Below are 19,147 nucleotides of genomic sequence, written 5' to 3'. Positions count from 1 at the left end.
TGGAAGATAGTACTTTTCTAAGAATTTGTCCATTTCTTCTAGGTTGTCCATTTTATTGGCATGTAGTTGCTTATAGTAGTCTCTTATGATCCTTTGTATTTCTGTAATGTCTGTTGTAACTTTTCCCTTTTCATTTTTAATTTTATTGACTTGAGTCCTTTTATCTTTTCTTGTCTTTTTTTTTTTTTTTTTGTCTTTTGTTGTTGTTGTTGTTGTTGTTGCTATTTCTTGGGCCACTCCCGAGGCATATGGAGGTTCCCAGGGTAGGGGTCTAATTGGAGCTGTAGCCACCGGCCTACGCCAGAGCCACAGCAATGCAGGATCCGAGCCCTGTTTTCGACCTACACCACAGCTCACGGCAACGCTGGATCGTTAACCCACTGAGCAAGGGCAGGGACCGAACCCGCAACCTCATGGTTCCTAGTCGGATTCCTTAACCACTGCGCCACGACGGGAACTCCCTTTTCTTGTCTTTTTGTCTTCTTTTTTTAGGGATGCACCCATGGCATATGGAGGTTCCCAGGCTAGGAGTCTAATTGGAGCTACAGCTGCCAGCATATGCCACAGCCACAGCCACAGCAATGCCAGATCTGAACTGTGTCTGCGACCTACAGCACAGCTCACAGCAACGCCAGATCCTTAACCCACTGAACGAGGCCAGGGATCAAACCCGCAACCTCATAGTTCCTAGTTGGATTCATTTCCACTGTGCTTCCATGGGAAATCTGAGTCCTCTTTTTTTCCTGATGAGTCTGGCTAAGGGTTTATCAATTTTGTTGATCTTTTCAAAGAACCAGCTTTCCTTTCATTGATCTTTTCTATGATTTTCTTCATTTCTATTTCATTTATTTCTGCTCCGATCATTATGATTTCTTTCCTTCTGCTAACTTTATGTCTTGTCTGTTCTTCTCTTGCTAGTTGCTTTATATGTAAAGTTAGGTTGTTGGTTTGAGCTTTTTCTTGTTTCCCTAGATAGGCTTGTGTTGCTATAAATGTCCCTCTTAGAACGGCTTTTGCTGCATCCCGTAGGTTTTGGAGTGTCATATCTTTGTTGTCATTTGCTTCTAGGTATTTTTAAATGTCCTCTTTGACTTCTTCAGTGATCCATTGGTTGTTTAGTAGCATGTTGTTGAGTCTCCACGTATTTGTGTTTTTTTCTTGTTGTTGATTTCCAGTCGTATAGCATTGTGGTCGGAGAAGATGCTTGATATGATTTCAGTTTTCTCAGAGTTACCAAGGCTTGATGTGTGGCCCAGAATGTTATTAATCCTAAAGAATGTTCCATGTATACTTGAGAAGAATGTATATTCTGCTGCTTTTAGATGGAATGTTTTATAAATATGTGTTAAGTCCATCTGGTCTAATTCTTCATTTAGGGCCTGTGTTTCCTTGTTGATTTTCTGCCTGGATGATCTGTCCATTGCTGTAAGTGAAGTGTTAAAGTCACCAGTGTTATTGTGTTATTGTCAACAACCATTGTTAGCTCTTGCCTTTTATATTGAGGTGATCCTATGTTGGGTGTGTATATATTCACAATTGTTATATCTTCTTTGTGAAGTGATCCTTTGTCATTATGTAATGTCCTTCTTTGTCTCTTACAGTATTTTTTTAAATTTTAGGTCTGCACCCACAGCACATGGAGATTCACAAACTAGGGGTTGAATTGGAGCTACAGCTGCCTATCTACACCATAGCCACAGCAACACAGGATCTGAGCCACATCTGTGACCTACACCACAGCTTTCTGCATCTTGGGATCCTTAGTGCACTGAGCAAGGGCAGGGATTAAACCTGCATCCTTATGGATACTAGGCAGATTTGTTTCCACTGAGCCACAATGAGAACTCGCTGCCTCTTATAATATTCTTTAATTTAAGGTCTGTTTTGTCTGATATGAGTATTGCTACTCAAATATACTTTTGAGTCCTGTTTGCATGGAATATATTCTTCCATTCTCTCACTTATATGTATCCCTAGAAGTTAAGTGGGTCTTTTGAGGGTAGCAAATATATGGGTCTTGTTTTTGTATCCATTCAGCCAGTCTATGTCTTTTGGTTGGGACATTAGTCCATTTACATTTAAGGTGATTATGAATATGTATGTTCTCATTGCTATTTTATTAACTGTTTTCAATTTGTTTTTGTTGCTCTTTTTTCTTCCCTTCTTCTCTTGCTCTCTTCTCTTGTGGCTTGATGACTTTCTTTAGTGTTATGTTTGGATTGCTTTTTCTTATTTGTCTGTGTGTCAGCTGTAGATTTTTGGTTTGCAGTTACCCTGAGATTTTAATATAGGAGTCTCTCTATATATACAAGATTGTTTTAAGTTGTTGGTCTCTTGGTTGCGAGTGTATTTCCAGTGTCTTGCATTTGTACCCTCCTCACGATTTCTGGTTTGGGTAGCCTGTTTGTGGGTGAATGATTTCCTACATTTACATATGCCTTTACTGGTGAGGCCTTATCATTTGTGATATTTTTGTTTCTAGTTGTGACCTTTTCTTTTCCACCCCAACAAGTTCCCTTAGTATTTGTTGTAAAGCTGGTTTAGTGGTGCTGAATTATCTTGGCTTTTGCTTGTCTGTAAAGCTTTTGATTTCTCCTTCAAATCTGAATGAGAGCCTTGCTGCATAGAGTAATCTTGGTGGGAGGTTTTTTCCTTTCATCACGTTAAGTATATCATGCCACTACCTTCTGGCCTGCAGAATTTCTGTTGAAAAATCTGCCGATAACTTTATTGGGGTTCCCTTGTATGTTATTTGTTTCTTTTCCCTAGCTGTTTTCAATATTTTCTCTCCATCTTTAATTTTGGTTTAATATGTGTCTTGGGGTATTCCTCCTTGGGTTTATTTTATATGGTACTTGTTGTGCTTCCTGGATTCGAGTGAGTGATTCCTTTCCCATGTTAGGGACGTTTTTGTCTATTATCTCTTTGAATATTTTTTCTGTCCCTTTCTCTCTCTCTTCTCCTTCTGGCACAGCTATAATACGGATGTTGGTGTGTTTAACATTGTCCCATAGTTCTCTGAGACTGTCTTCATTTCAATCATTTTTCTCTTTTCTGTTTCACAACTATGATTTCCACTGGTCTGTCTTCTACCTTGCTTATTCGTTGTTCACCCTCCTGTATTCTGCTGTTGGTTGCCTCTAGTGAATTTTTTATTTCAGTTACTGTATTTTGCATCTCTGCTTAATTCTTAAATCTTGTATTTCTTTGCTCAGTGTTTCTTGTAATTTATCCATCTTTGACTCCAGGTTATTTCAGATGTCTTGAATCATCTTCACTATCATCATTCTCAAGTCTTTCATGGAGGTTGATTATCTCTTGGTTACTTAGCTGTTTTTCTGGGGTATGTTCTTTCTTTGTTATCTGAGTCATAATTCTCTGCCTTTTCATTTTGTATAGAATTTTGATGTAGTCTCCTTTTTGTAGAGAAGCCTCTCTTCCTTCTGATGTCCACCCCTCTTGTGGCTGAAACTGTTACAAGGGCTTACTGTAGGCTTCCTGATGGGAGAGACTGGTGCCTCCCCATTGGTAGCTGAAGCTGATTCTTCTACCTCTTTTGGGTGAGGGTTTGTATCTGGCTGAGATTAGAGATGGTTGTGTGCCTGGGGGGGTCTTTAGGCAGCCTGTTTGCTGATGGGTGGGGCTGTGATCCCACCGGGTTATTGTTTAGCCTGGGGCTTCTTAGTGCTGATGGGTGGGGCAAGATTTTTCCAAAATGGCCACCTCTAGAGGAACACATGCTGAGAGCTTTGCCTCCAGTGTACTTCCCCCACAATGAGCCACGTCTCCCCCTGTTTTCTCAGGAGATTCTCCAAGAACTGCACTCAGGTCCGACTTATATTCCTATGGAGTCTCTTCTTTGTCCTGGGACCTAGTGCACATGAAAGCCTGTGTACGCCTTTCAAGAACTGGGTCTCCATTTCACCCACTCCATTGGAGCTCCTTGCCACAAGTCCCACTGGCCTTCTTGCCAAATGCTCCGCGGACTCCCTTTCCCAATGCCAGATCCCCAGGCATGGGGACCTGACATGGGGCTCAGAACTCTTACTCTCATAGGTGAGTCTTTGTGATAGTTATTTTCTAGTCTGTGGGCTGCCTACCCCATGGTAATGGGGTTGCTTATACTGCATAATCACCCCTCCTACTATCTTGATGTGGCCTCCTCTTTGTCTTCTGGAGTAGGATAGCTTTTTTTTTTTTTAAATCAATGAATTTTATTACATTTGTGGTTGTACAGTGATCATTACAACCAACTTTTGTAGCATTTCCATTCCGAACCTTCAGTGCATCTCCCCACCCCCCAATCTGTCTCATTTGGAAACCATCAGTTTTTCAAAGTCTGTGAGTCAGTATCTGTTCTGCAAAGAAGTTCATTGTGTTCTTTTTTCAGATTCCACCTGTAAGTGATAGCATTTGATGTTGGTGTCTCACTGTCTGACTGACTTCACTTAGCATGATAATTTCTAGGTCCATCCATGTTGCTGCAAATGCTGTTATTTCTTTCCTTTTAATGGCTGAGTAATATTCCATTGCGTATCTGTATCACATCTTCTTGATCCACCCCTCTGTCGACGGACATTTAGGTTGTTTCCACGTCTTGGCTATTGAAAATAGTGCTGCAACGAACATCGAGTACATGTGTCTTTTTTGTGTCATGGTTTTCTCTGGGTAGATGCCCAGGAGTGGGATTTCTGGATCAAATGGGAGTTCTGTGTTTAGTTTTCTGAGGACTCTCCATACTGTTTTCCACAGTGGTTGCACCACTTTACAATCCCACCAACAGTGTCATAGGGTTCCTTTTTCTCCACACCCTCTCCAGCACTTATTGTTTGTAGACTTTTGGATGATGTTGATTTGCATTTCTCTAATAATGAGTGATGTTGAACATGTTTTCATGTGTTTTTTGGCCATGCGTATGTGTTCTTTGGAGAATTGTTTGTTTAGATCTCTGCCCATTTTTTGATGGGTTTGTCTTTTTTTTTTTTTGGTATTGAGCTGTGGAAGATGTTTATAAATTTTGGTGATTAATTTCTTGTCAGTTGCTTCACTTGCAAAGATTTTCTCCCATTCTGTGGGCTGTCTTTTGGTTTTGTTTAGGGTTTCCTTTGCTGTGCAGAAACTGTTAAATTTAATTAACTCCCATTTGTTTACTTTTGTTTTTGTCATTAATCTAAGAGGTGGATCTGAGAAGATGTTGTGTTTTATGTGGGAGAGTGTTTGGCCTGTGCTTTCCTCTAAGAGTTTTATAGTATCTGGTCTTATATTTAGATCTTTAATCCATTTGGAGTTTATTTTTGTGTATGGTATTAGGGAGTGTTCTAATTTCATTCTTTTACATGTGGCTGTCCTATTTTCCCAGCACCACCTATTGAAGGGGCTGTCTTTTCTCCATTGTATATTCTTGCCTCCTTTGTCATACATTAGTTGATTGTAGGTAAGTGGGTTGAATTCTGGGCTTTCTATCCTGTTCCACTGATGTATCTTTCTGTCTTTGTGCCAGTATGATATGGTTTTGATGACTGTAGCTTTGTAGTATAGTCTGAAGTCAGGGAGCCCGATTCCTCCATCTGCATTTTTCTTTCTCAGGATGTCTTTGGGTGTTCTGAGTCTTTCGTGCTTCCAAACAAACTTTAAAATATTTTGTTCTAGGAGTTCCCATGGTGGCTCAGTGGTTAACAAATCTGACTAGGAACATGATGTTTTGAGTTTGATCCCTGCCCTTGCTCAGTGGGTTAAGGATCTGGTGTTGCCGTGAGCTGTGGTGTAGGTTGCAGTTGCGGCTCAGATACCACATTGCTGTGGCTGTGGCGTAGGCCGGCAGCTACAGCTCCAATTTAGCCCCTAGCCTAGGAACCTCCATATGCCTCGAGAGTGGTCCTAGGAATGGCAAAAAGACAAAAAGACAAAAAAAAAATTTTTTTTTCTAGTTTGATGAAAAATGTCCTTGGTATTTTAATGGGGTTTGCATTGAATCTGTAGATCGTCTTGGATAGAATAGTCATTTTGATAATATGGACTCTTTCAATCCAAGAGCATGATTGGTTTGTCTTTCCATCTATTTGTGCCATCTTTGATTTCTTTCATCAGCCTCTTTTTTTTTCTTTTCTTTTTCTTTTTTTTTTTTTGTAAGAGGTAAGTAAAAGATTCAATTTGATTCTTCTAGAGGGGGGAAAAAAGAGTTGAAAGTAGGTCTTCATTTTGCAGTCATCATCTGTACAAATTCTTCGTAGTTGACTCGTCCATCTCCATCATTATCTGCTTCTCTGATCATTTCATCTACTTCTTCGTCTGTTAGTTTTTTTCCTAAGTTTGTCATGACGTGACATAGTTCTGCAGCACTGATGTAGCCATTGCCATCCTTGTCAAAGACTCAGAATGCCTCGCGGATTTCTTCTTTGCTGTCTGTCTTTAATTTTTCTAGCCATCATAGTCAAAAATTCAGGGAAGTCAATGGTGCCGTTACCATCAGCGTCCACCTCATTGATCATATCCTGCAACTCAGCTTCTGTCTGGTTCTGACCCAATGACCTCATGACAGTTCCAAGTTCCTTTGTTGTGATGGTGCCATCTCCATCTTTGTCAAATAGGGAGAAAGCTTCCTTGAATTCAGCAGTCTGTTCTTCTGTCAGCTGATCAGCCATGGTGTGAACAAAGGGAGGAAGAGCAGAGATAGCAAAGGTGGCTGCACCAGCACAGGGGCTGTGACCGCAGGGGTGCCTCTGCTACTGCCGCTACTGCTGCTGCTAGGGGTGCGCTGAGCGCTATGCCGCCTAAACCGCCACCCAACTACGAGTAACGGCGCCACATCCGCGAGGCTGTCACCACTGCTGCCCTCATCAGCCTCTTATAGTTTTCAGAGTACAGGTCTTTTGTCTCTTTAGGTAGATTTATTCCTAAGTATTTTATTCTTTTCAATGCAGTGGTAAATGGGATTGTTTCCCCAATTTCTCTTTCTTATCTTTCGTTGTTGGGATATAGAAATGCTGTCGATTTCTGTGTATTAATTTTGTATCGTTCGACTTTGCCAAGTTCATGGATGAGCTCTAACAATTTTCTGGTAGCATCTTTAGGATTCTCTAGGTTTAGTATCATGTCATCTGCACATAGTGATGGTTATACTTCTTCCTTTCCCATTTGGATTCCATTTATGTCTGTCTGTCTGTCTGTCTGACTTTTCTAGGGCCACACCCATGGTATATGGAAGTTCCCAGGCTAGGGGTCCAGTCGGAGCTGTAGCTGCCAGCCTATGCCAGAGCCACCGCAAGCTGCCTCTGTGACCTACCCCACAGCTCATGGCAACACCGGATCTTTAACCCACTGAGCAAGGCCAGGGATTGAACCCACAACCTCATGGTTCCTTGTGGTATCCAAGCTGCCTCTGTGACCTACCCCACAGCTCATGGCAACACCGGATCTTTAACCCACTGAGCAAGGCCAGGGATTGAACCCACAACCTCATGGTTCCTAGTCGGATACGTTAACCACTGAGCCGTGATATGAACTCTCCTTTTATTTATTTTTCTTCTCTGACTGCTGTGGCTAGGATTTCTAAATCTATGCTGAATAGTTGTAGCGAGAGCAGACATCATTGTCTTGTTCCTGATCTTGGCGAGAGTTCTTTCAGCTTTTCACCATTGAGACTCATGTTAGTTCTAGGTTTGTCATGTATGGCCTTTATTATGTTGAGGTAGGTTCCTTTTATGTCCACTTTCTGAAGGATTTTTAGGTTTTTATCAGAAATGCCTGTTGGCTTTTGTCAAAGCCTCTTTCTGTATCTATTGAGAGGATCATTTGGTTTTTATTCTTCAGTTTTTTAATGTGGTGTATCACACTGATTGATTTGCAGATATTGACGAATCCTTCCATCCCTGGGATAAATCCCACTTCATCATGATGTACAGTCCTTTTAATTTCGTGTTGAATTCGCTTTGCTAGTATTTGGTTGAGAGAATATCTTTTTTGATAGTTTGTAGTTTATTTGCTTGAAGGTTGTTCAGCCATTGGTTATAATTTTGTTGCTTTTATGAGAGAAGTTGAGCTCCAGGCCTTCTACTCTGCCATCTTAATCCCGTCCTCCACTTATGTCTTATTAAACTGTTATAATTTAAGTTATAAAGCATTTAGTAATGATAGTAATTTTTGCCTGTATATAGTACAGATAGTTTTTCACTTTGTCTTTTGGTTTGGTTACTTAAAATACTCACAGACACAAATTAATTGTAATTTTTTGGGCAGGGAAGGGGATGGTGTTTAACAGGGTGATTAAAAGTTTGAAAATTTTGAAAATTATTTGTTGCAGTTCTGTTTGTGGCTCAGTGGCTTAAGGACCTGAAATTGTGAGGATGTGGTTTCAATCCCTGGCCTCTTTTAGTGGGTTAAGGATCCTGCATTGCTCCAAGTTTCAGTGTAGGTCTCAGTTGCAGCTAGGATCCAGTGATGCTGTGGCTATGGTTAGGCCTTAGGTGCAGCTCTGATTTGCCTGCTAGCCTTGCAAATTCGATGTGCCACAGGTGGGTTAAAAAGAAAATTTCATTAGGTTATATAGGAGTATACAGTATTTCTTGGCTTATGTATTTATTTATTTATTTTTTGTCTTTTTGCCTTTTCTAGGCCCACTTCCACAGCATATGGAGGTTCCCAGGTTAGGGATCTAATTGGAGCTGTAGCTGCTGGCCTACACCAGATCCATAGCAGCGTGGGATCTGAGCTGTGTCTGCAACCTATACCACAGCTCACAGCAACATTGGATCCTTAACCCACTGAGCAAGGCTAGGGATCGAATCTGCAACCTCATGGTTCCTATTCAGATTTGTTAACCACTGAGCCACGACGGGAACTCTGGGTTATGTATTTATCACCTGAGTCTCTGCCTCCATCCAGTTGGTGTTCTTTTTCTCTATACCCTCATGTGACTGTCTCATAAGAACACTGGTGATCTTGGATTAGGGGCTTACTCTTCCCACTGTGACCTCATCCTGACTTGTTATATGTCTGGTGACCCCCTTTCCAAATGAGATCACATTCTGAGAGAGTCGGGATTATTAGGACTTCATATACTTTCTGAGGGGGACACAATCTAATACATGATAGTCTTACCTCTGCCCTGCCCCCCTCTAAAGTCATGTTCTTGTCATATTCCTGTTCTCTCTCGGCATCTCCCAAAGTCTTAATTCATTTCAGCATCAACTTAAATTCAAAATGTTATCTAAATATAATAATCTCAGAACTTCAAAATCCCATGTTCTGAATCATGTCAGTGACCTACCAATGAGACTATGATACTCTGGGTGTGGTCCCATCCTGTGGCAAAATTTCTTTTCATCTGTTATATATAGAAAGTTATCTGCATCCTAGACACAGTAGTGGGACAGATATAGGATAGACATTCTCATTCCGTTAAGGGAGGATTTGGAAGGGGTAAAGGAGCAACTTCCTGTAAAGCAGGTTTATAACAACAGGATGAAAAATTTCGTTATGCTCTAAGACCTGAGAATACTTCTCTGTAGTCTGATAATCTGTCTCCTGAGCCCATTGGAATTGTCTTGTCCCTTGGGCATCCTTTAATGATACCCTATGTTTAGGTTGAGGCCTAGAGTATTGGGTGGTTTGGTGCCACAGAGATTGGTTTCCCTCTTTGCTCTTCCTTTTACCATGCTTTTTTCCTACCCCCCCCCGCCCCCCCCTATTATTGGTAGATTACTGTTGTTTATTATTTGATGTGTTGGGCTTGGCAGTTGTACAGTATAGTGATTCACAGTTTTTAAATGTTCTATTCCATTTATAGTTTTATAAAATATTGGCTGTATTTCCTTTGTTGTAAAGTATATATATCCTTGTAGCTTATTTTATACAGAGACTTTATTTAATTTTTTTAAATTTTTTTGTCTTTTCAGGGCTGCGTCTGTGGCGTATGGAGGTTCCCAGGCTAGGGATTGAATCAGAGGTGTAGGTACTGGCCTATACCACAGCCACAGCAATGTGGGATACGAGCAGTGCAGGATTGAACCTGCGTCCTAATGGATGCTAGTCAGATTTGTTTCTGCTGAGCTATGACAGGAACTCCTATACAGAGACTTTATTTTTTCATTTTTATTTTTTATAATGATTTTTATTACTTCCATTATAGGTGGTTTACAGTGTTCTTTCAATTTTCTATTATATAGCAAGGTGACCCAGTTATACATACATGTATACATTCTTTTTTATCACATTATCATGTTCCATCATAATTGACTAGATATAGTTCCCAGTGCTACACACCAGGATCTCGTTGCTTAACCATTCCAAAGGCAATAGTTTGCATTTAGTAACCCCAAATTCCCAGTCCATCCCACTACCTCCTCCTCCCTCTTGGCAACCACAAGTCTATTCTCCATGTCCATGAGTTTCTTTTCTTTGGAAGGTTCATTTGTGCCCTGTATTAGATTCCAGATATAATTGATATATGGTGTTTGTCTTTCTCTTCCTGCCTTGCTTCAGTTAGTATGAGAGTCTGCAGTTCCATCCATGTTGCTGCAGATGGCATTATTTTGTTCTTTTTTATGGCTGAGTAGTATGCCATTATATATGTGTGTGTGTGTATTTTTTTTTCTGTATGTATATACCACATCTTAATTCAGTTATCTGTCAATGGACATTTAGGCTGTTTCCATGTCTTTGCTATTGTGTATAGTGCCTCAGTAAACATGTGGGTGCACATGTCTTTTTCAAGGAAAGTCATGTCCAAATATGTGCCCAAGAGTGGGATTGCTGGGTCATGTGGTTCTATGCATAGTTTTCTAAGGTACCTCCATACTATTTTCTATAGCAGTTGTACCAATTTACATTCCTTCCACAGTTCAGGAGGGTTCCCTTTTCTCCACACCCTCTTCAGCATTTGTATATTGTGGACTTGTTAATGATGGCCGTTTTTTTTTTTTTTTTTTTTTCTTTCTTCTTTTTTTGTCTTTCTAGGATTGTACCTGCGGCATATGGAAGTCCCCAGGCTAGGGGTCCAATCGGAGCTGTAGCCGCCGGCCTAAGCCAGAGCCATAGCAACATGGGATCCAAGCCGCATCTGTGACCTAAACCACAGCTCATGGCAATGCCAGATCCTCAACCCACTGAGCAAGGCCAGGGATTGAACCCACAACCTCATGGTTCCTAGCCGGATTTGCTTCCACTGCACCACAACGGGAACTCCAGTGATGGCCATTCTGACTGGTGTGAGGTGGTACCTCATGATAGTTTTGATTTTTCTGGTAATTAGTGATGTGGAGAATTTTTTCATGTGCTTGTTGGCCATCTGTATATCTTCTTTGTAGATATGTCTAATCAGGTATTTTGCCCATTTTTCAATTGGGTTGCTGCCTTTTTCGCTATTGAGTTGTACAAGTTGTTTGTATGTTTTAGAGATTAAGCCCTTGTCTGTTGCATCTTTTGAAAGAAACTATTTTCTCACATTCTATAAATTGTCTTTTTTTTTTTTTTTTTATGGTTTCCTTTGCTGTGCAAAAGCTTGTCTGTTTGATTAGGTCCCATTGGTTTATTTTTGCTTTTATTTCTGCTGCCTTGGAAGACTGACCCGAGAAAACATTTGTAAGGTTGATATCAGAGAATGTTTTGCCTATATTTTCTTCTAGGAGTTTAATGGTGTCTTGTCTTATGTTCAAGTCTAAGCCATTTTGAGTTTATTTTTGTGCATGGTGTGAAGGTGTGTTCCAGTTTCATTGATGTATATGCAGCAGTCCAATTTTCCCAACAACACTTGCTGAAAAGACTGTCTTTTTCCCATTTTATATTCTTTTTTTTTGCTATGTCTTGGGCCGCTGCAGCGGCATATGGAGGTTCCCAGGCTTGGGGTCCAATCGGAGCTGTAGCCACCGGCCTTTGCCAGAGCCACAGCAACGCGGGATCCGAGCCCTGTCTGCGACCTACACCACAGCTCACGGCAATGCCGAATTGTTAACCCACTGAGCAAGGGCAGGGACTGAACCTGCAACCTCATGGTTCCTAGTCGGATTCGTTAACCACTGCGCCACGACGGGAACTCCCCATCTTATATTCTTGCCGCCTTTGCTGAAGATTAATTCACTGTAGATGTCTGGGTTTATTTCTGAGTTCTCTATTCTGTTCCATGGGTCTATATGTCTGTTTTGGTACCAGTACCACACTGTCTTGATGACTGTGGCTTTTTAATATTGCCTGAAGCCTGGGAGAGTTATGCCTTCTGCTTTGTTTTTGTTCCTCAGAATTGCTTTGGCAATTCTGGGTCTTTTGTGGTTTCATAAAAATTTTGGATTGTTTGTTCCAAACAGCTCTGTGAAAAATGGCATGGGTAATTTGTTAGGGATTGCATTGAATCTTAGATTGCTTTGGGTAGTATGGCCATTTTTACAATATTAATTTTTCCAATGTAGGAGCATGGAATATCTTTACATTTCTTTGCATTCTCTTTAATTTCCTTGATTATTGTTTTATAGTTCTTAGCATATAAGTCCTTTACCTCCTTGGTCAGGTGTATTCCCAGGTATTTGATTTTTTGGGGTGCAATTTTAAGAGGTACTGTATTTTTGTATTCCTTTCCTGATATTTTCATTGTTAGTATATGGAAGTGCGTCTGATTTCTGAATGTTAATCTTCTACCCTGCTACTTTTCTGAATTTGTTGATCAGTTTGAGTAGTTTTTGGGTTTAGTCCTTAGGGTTTTCTATATATAGTATCTTGTCATCTGCATACAGTGACAATTTTACCTCTTCTCTTCAATTTGGATACCTTTTATTTCTTTCGTTTGTCTGATTGCTGTGGTGAGGACTTCCAATACTATGTTGAAGAAAAGTGGTGAGAGTGGGCATCCTTGTCTTGTTCCAGATTTTAGTGGGAAGGCTTTCAGCTTTTCTCCATTGAATATTATATTTGCTATGGGTTTGTCATAAATGGCTTTTATTTTGTTAAGGTATGTTCCCTCTAAACCCACTTTGGTAAGAGTTTTGATCATGAATGGATGTTGGACTTTGTCAAATGCTTCTTCTGCATCTATTGAGATGATCATGTGGTTTTTGATTTTTCTTTCATTAATGTGGTGTATGATGCTGGTCGATTTGCTCACGTTTTACCATCCTTGTGACCTGGGATGAATCCCACTTGGTCGTGGTGTATGATCTTTTTTATATGTTGTTGGATTTGGTTTGCTAAATTTTTGTTGAGAATTTTTGAGTCTATATTCATCAGAGATATTGGCCTATAGTTTTCTTTTTTTGTGGTATCTTTGTATGGTTTTGGTATTAGGGTGATGGTGGCACCATAGAATGTCTTTGGGTGTGTTCCTTCTTCAACTTTGCATGTTTGGCAGAATTTGCTTGTGAAGCCATCTGGTCCTGGACTTTTATTTGTAGGGAGTATTTTTATGACATTCAATTTCATTTCTAGTGCTCAGTCTGTTCAGTTGATCTGTTTCTTTTTGATCAGTTTTGGCAGGCTGTAAGTTTCTAGAAAGTTGTCCATTTCTTCTAGGTTGTCAGATTCGTTGGCCTACAATTGTTCATAGCGTTCTCTTATGGTTTTTTGTATTTCTGCAGTATTCGTTGTGATTTCTCCTTTTTCATTTCCTATTGTGTTTATTTGGGTTTTTTTCTCTCCTCTTCTTGGTGATTCTGGCCAGCGGTTTGTCAATTTTGTTTACCTTTTCAAAGAATCTGCTCTTGGTTTTATTGATTTTTTTCTATTGTTTTTTGAATCTCTATTTTATTGATTTCCTCTCTGATCTTTATGTTTTCCTACTTCTGCTGATTTTTTGTTGTTGTTGTTGTTGTTGTTGCTATTTCTTGGGCCGCTCCCGCAGCATATGGAGGTTCCCAGGCTAGGGGTTGAATCGGAGCTGTAGCCACCGGCCTACGCCAGAGCCACAGCAACGCGGGATCCAAGCCGAGTCTGCAACCTACACCACAGCTCATGGCAACGCCGGATCGTTAACCCACTGAGCAAGGGCAGGGACCGAACCCGCAACCTCATGGTTCCTAGTTGGATTCGTTAACCACTGCGCCACGACGGGAACTCCAACTTCTGCTGATTTTAAGTTTTGTTTGTTTTTCTTTTTCTAAGTCATTTAGGTGGTTGGTTAAGCTGTTGATTTGAGATTTTTCTTCTTTTTTTAAGAATGCCTGGTACAGAGATTTTAAATGATTCATTTTCATCTGTGAAATGGTTCATTCACCGAGGAGAGAATCCATGGACCTCTTTACTCTGCCAGTCCAGAAGTCTAGAAGGCTTTTTCTTTTTAATGTCCATCATAGTTTTACTTTTATCAAATGGTCATATGATGGTGTCTTTTCACTGTCAGCTCTTTTGGAAGTTACTGAGATACTTCTTTTGAGGCCAGTTTCCATTTTATTCCCTGAATTTTGCCATATAAAATGTTACTGTTTCAATCTGCTCTGTTCTTTTTAAAATCTTACTGAACATTATAGGCTAAAACATGTTAAATTCTTCCATTGTGTATTTTGTTTGACACTGCCTTCTGGTAGTTTAAATAGTTAGAGATGGTTTTATTCACCATGTCTAGGTTAGTTTTGTAGCTTGGGAATTTTACTTTTTAGAGGTATAGATTTTTGTCTTTCAATTCAGCCTGAATCCTTGTCTTTCAGCAGAGAAATTGAAACTTGTCTGAATAGATATTAGGCTTTTTTGGATCTGTGTTCTTAAAAATATTGTTAAATGGTCTTATTTGACACCATAGTGTATTTTGGGGAAACCTCTCCAAGTCTTAAAAATACATGTCCTGTTGAAGTTGGCTTGGGTCATACTTTATTATGGTTCAGACATTAATTTCTTTTTAGAATTGTATTATCTGATGATATGTTTTATGCACTCAATTTCTAGTTAGTTGGTAATTTTATTCATTATACACTTGTAGATTACCATTTATGTAATTTAGTCTTTCATGAAAAAGTGGTACTGTCTTATCAGCTATATTCATCTGGGAAAAGGACCAGATAGATGTCAAAGTTGCTGGGAGTGTTCATTGGCTGATACTTCTTGAGGGCACATCTGCTCTCCTAAAGTGTCCTTTTCAAGGCCTCGTGTGTCATGTTGGCAGGGCTGAAGGATAGTCCATGTGAGGTTCTTGTGGACAGTTAGAATGGCCCAAAGCTCACTAACTCATGTAGGATTGTCCTTTACCTTTTACGTCCCAGTTCCTGCATCACATTCCTTAAGATATGTTTATTTTCAGTAGAAAAGGAAGACAAATCTCTTTTTACACTTTTGTTACAGGAATCAGTTAAATATTGGTGAGGAGATTTTAAGACTGAAGTGGAATCTGCTTTTTCTTGCCCCCTGGCCTCAGTGTCCTTGGAGATTCTTCCTATCTTCTGGGAATTTTGAATCTAAGGGGTCTTTGTTGATGTTTTCATGTTTGTATTGTTTGTAAAAATTAGATTACATTAAGAAAAATATCAGTTCATGTTTTGAAGTAAGGTAGGTTAGATAGTAAACTTGATCTTGACTTCTGAAGATAACTATAAAATCCAGATTTGTGTAAAGTACTTGCAAGGTTTTGTTTCATTTCATTTTTGTTTTGTTTTGTTTTGTTTCTCTACCCTAAGACTTGCTACATTTGTGATGAACAAGGAAGAGAAAGCAAGGCAGCCACTGGTGCTTGCATGACATGTAATAAACATGGATGTCGACAGGCTTTCCATGTGACCTGGTAAATATGTTTCCATCATTGTACAGAACTTAAATTGGAAATACCTTCTAAGTTAAATACTTAGGTACCCAAATATTTAAAGTAAATTCTACTGGGGTAGATTCTATGTTTGTTTTTACTTATTTGTAATGAAGATATTTCTAATAATTGAGAATATTTGCCAGAGTGCATTTCCAGTAGATGGACCCTGGTTCTAGTGTCTTATTCTGTCACATTTTGTTTAAAATATTTGTGCTTGGGAGTCCTGTGGTGGCCTCCTTAACAGGAGTTTAAGGATCTGGTGTCACTGCTGTGACATGGGTTTAATCACTGGCTCAGGAGCTTCCGTGTGCAGCAGACACGACCAAAACAAACAAACAAACAAACAATCAAACCATTTGATTTATTAGGATTAAAAGAGTTAATGTAGATAAACTTAGTGCCTGAAATACTAGCAAGGATTTAATGAATGATAGTGTTTTTACACTGTCTGTATTTCAAGAGGGAAGAAAGAAGCAGTCGCCATCATCAGTGGTACAGTGATTATTCCTTAAAAAAGTTACTTAGATTTGGAGTTCCTGTCATGGCTTAGTGGTAGTGAACCTGACTAGGATCCGTGAGGATGTGAGTTCGATCCTTGGCCTTGCTCAGTGGGTTAAACATCTGGCGTTGATGTGAGCTGTGGTGTAGGTCGCAGACACAGCTTCGATCTGGCATTGCTGTGGCTGTGGCTGTGGCATAGGCTGGCAGCTGTAACTCCGATTCGACTCCCACCCTGGGAACTTCCATATGCTCAGTTGTGGCTCTAAAAAGAAAAAAAAATGTTGCTTAGATTTTTTCTTTTTTTTTTTTTTTGAGCATAAAATTTCAAGAGCAAAAATTATTCTAAAACCAACATTCATCATAATAGACAGTAGCTAAAAATAAAAGGGGAATAATTCATGTATTAATAAATTTTAAGGATTGTTCTACATTTAACAGCCAAAATGACTTTTTTTTTTTGTATTTCCTGAACTTTTACTATGTGGATTTATCAAGCCTATTTTAGATTACTTTTGGGGAATGAAAAAGATTTTTGCTTTTTATGAATTCTCTTAATGTAAAATTTCTAATGATGAAAGGTCTTTCTTATGTATGATATATATACTAGTACTGTAATTTTGTAATATTAAAATTGGAAAGTCAGATTGACAAGATGATTATAAACTTTAGCACTTTTGTTTTGTTTTTGTGTTTTCCTTAGCCACATTTGGGGTATGTGGAAGTTCTGGGCCAGGGACCGAACCTGCATCACAGGGAACTCCTCAGCACTTTGTGTTTTTTAAATATATGAACATCATAGCTTTAGTTTCCCTTCCTTGCCTTCTTCCTTTGTTCCCTCCTCCCTCCTTTATCTCCCTTTGTCTCTCTCTCTTTTAAATTTTATGGCTACATCCACAGCATATGGAAGTTCCTGGGTCAGGGATTGAACCTAAGCACCCTTACCGTGACCTGAGCTGGCAGGAACGCTGAGGTTTCAATTCCATTTCTTCCATTGTTTTTTTTTCTTTTTTCTTTTTTCTTTTTAGGGCTGTACCTGTGGCATATGGAGGTTCCCACGCTAGGGGTCCAATCGGAGCTATGGCTGCCGGCCTACATCATAGCCAGAGCAACGCAGGATCCTGAGCTGCATCTGCAGCCTACACCACAGCTCATGGCAATGCCGGATCCATAACCCACTGAACAAGGCCTGGGATTGAACCTGTAACCTTATGGTTCCTTCTTGGACTTGTTTCTGCTGCGCCATGATGGGAACTCCCTGTTTTGTTGTTGTTGTTTGTTTGTTTGTTTGTTTTTTACTTTTTAGGGCTGTATCTGTGGCATATGGAAGTTCCCAGGTTAGGGTTGAACTGGAATCCATCCTCATGGATACTTGTCGGATTCTTTTCCACTGCGCCATGACGGAACTCCCTCTTCCATCGTTTTTGACTGGAAAGAACAGCTTATGGTTTTCTTAACTGCTGTACTGTGCTATGACTTGAAACATTTTCTTTCTAACAATGTGTAATCTTCATGGATAAGTATCATCACATGTCATATCAGCCCTTTAGAGGCCTGACTTTTCCAATTGTACCTGTGATATAGATTGAAAAGTAAAATGAAGTGTTAAGTTTGGGGCAGTGGTGATATCGTAAAGACATTTAATGTCTCTTTGTTTACTTAAATCATGAAATAATCTTCATCCTTGTTAGAGATAGATTAACAGTTTATTTTAAAACATATATATAACTTAAAAAATATATCAGTCACACCATGGGATGAAATTTTCTTGGTCTCAAGGAAAGAATAAAGCCTAGAATAAAGCCTTTTATTTTTCCCTTTTCTCTTAGGAGGTGTAAAGTCTTCTTAGAAACTTTACGGGCTTGGAAGTGAATTTTTATTTATTTTTTTGGCTGTGCCTTCTGCATGTGGAAGTTCTTGGGCCAGTTATCAAACCCATGCCACAGCAGTTACCCAAGCCAGAGAGGTGACAGTGCTAGATCCTTAACCCACTGAGCCATAGGGAACTCCTTAATTTTTTTACATATATACATTGTGGTTTCAAATTTTATTGATATACTTGGTTTTTCTTTTCAGTGCTCAGTTTGCTGGACTACTTTGTGAAGAGGAAGGTAATGGTGCAGATAATGTCCAATACTGTGGCTACTGTAAATACCATTTTAGTAAGCTGGTAAGAATTTGTTTTTACTTTAAAAATGATAATTAGTTTTGACAATAGAGTTGAGTCTTTTATGGAAAGGGCGCAATCAATAGCCATTCTTTTTTTGGGGTTGCTTTTGCTTGAGATTGTTTGCTTATCATGTTCTTTATTGGGAATTAAAAGCTCTAGTAATTTTAAAATATTTTGTTTTGCTTGGGTTCCTTTTTTTTTTTTTTTGCTTGAGTTCATTTATAAAGGTGAATATTCCAAAACATTTTAATTTAGAATATATGTTACTAGTTAATAGTAAATGTTGGTTATATGTTTAGCAGAAAAAAAAAGTAAAGAATTTATAATTTTCCATTGCTTTCAGGTAATTTGAATTTTGACATTTGATTATATATTTTGTGATTTTCTATCATTTGTTTCTCATTTTTTGCTTTATTAGTATTATCCATTTTATTATTTATTTTCATTTTTTATTTACTTGGAGATAAGTAGCACTGAAATAAGACCCTTGTTAACTTCTTGGTTAAAGATCTTGAGAAAAATCTATTTAAATATGACTTTGGGACTATTTTAGTTTGATCAGTCTTTATTGTTACACAGTAGCATGGATGATTAAGGCAGCAATATTTGATCAACCATTATATATTTTGTGTTCCTATTTCTTTGAAAGATGAGTATTTCTTTAATGCCCCCCCCCATCTGTTTCTCAGCATTTGTTTAGCTAACAATCAGATTTGTAAACTGAAAGTTTAATTCTTCTTTGTTTTTCTTTAGTGTCTTATTGTTATTTTTAT

The 19,147-nt window shown here is 39.1% G+C and overlaps 1 protein-coding gene and 1 pseudogene across 14 annotated transcripts in view; one reads left to right on the top strand and one right to left on the bottom strand.

Moving 5' to 3' along the window:
* MLLT10 (MLLT10 histone lysine methyltransferase DOT1L cofactor) overlaps positions 1–19,147 on the top strand; it is a 243,661-nt gene that overhangs the window by 97,956 nt on the left and 126,558 nt on the right. For 12 of the 14 annotated variants that reach the window (XR_007131295.1, XM_047755395.1, XM_047755401.1 and 9 more), the window contains 2 exons: positions 15,582–15,685; positions 18,281–18,374. Coding sequence is in view for 13 of the 14 variants with exons in the window: in XM_047755395.1 (XP_047611351.1) it covers positions 15,582–15,685; positions 18,281–18,374 (198 nt within the window). In the remaining variant the exon portion in view is untranslated. Of the gene's footprint in view, positions 1–3,906; positions 4,057–15,581; positions 15,686–18,280; positions 18,375–19,147 lie in introns of those variants that run through there. The other 2 variants (XM_047755404.1, XM_047755403.1) reach the window with 2 other exon arrangements.
* LOC125112904 (calmodulin-1-like) lies at positions 6,128–6,660 on the bottom strand (annotated as a pseudogene).

Source organism: Phacochoerus africanus, chromosome 12, assembly GCF_016906955.1.
Source record: "Phacochoerus africanus isolate WHEZ1 chromosome 12, ROS_Pafr_v1, whole genome shotgun sequence".
NCBI classification, from domain to species: Eukaryota; Metazoa; Chordata; class Mammalia; order Artiodactyla; family Suidae; genus Phacochoerus; species Phacochoerus africanus.
The sequence above is the reverse complement of the archived record's forward strand: the minus strand, read 5'-3'. Positions and strand labels throughout refer to the sequence as shown.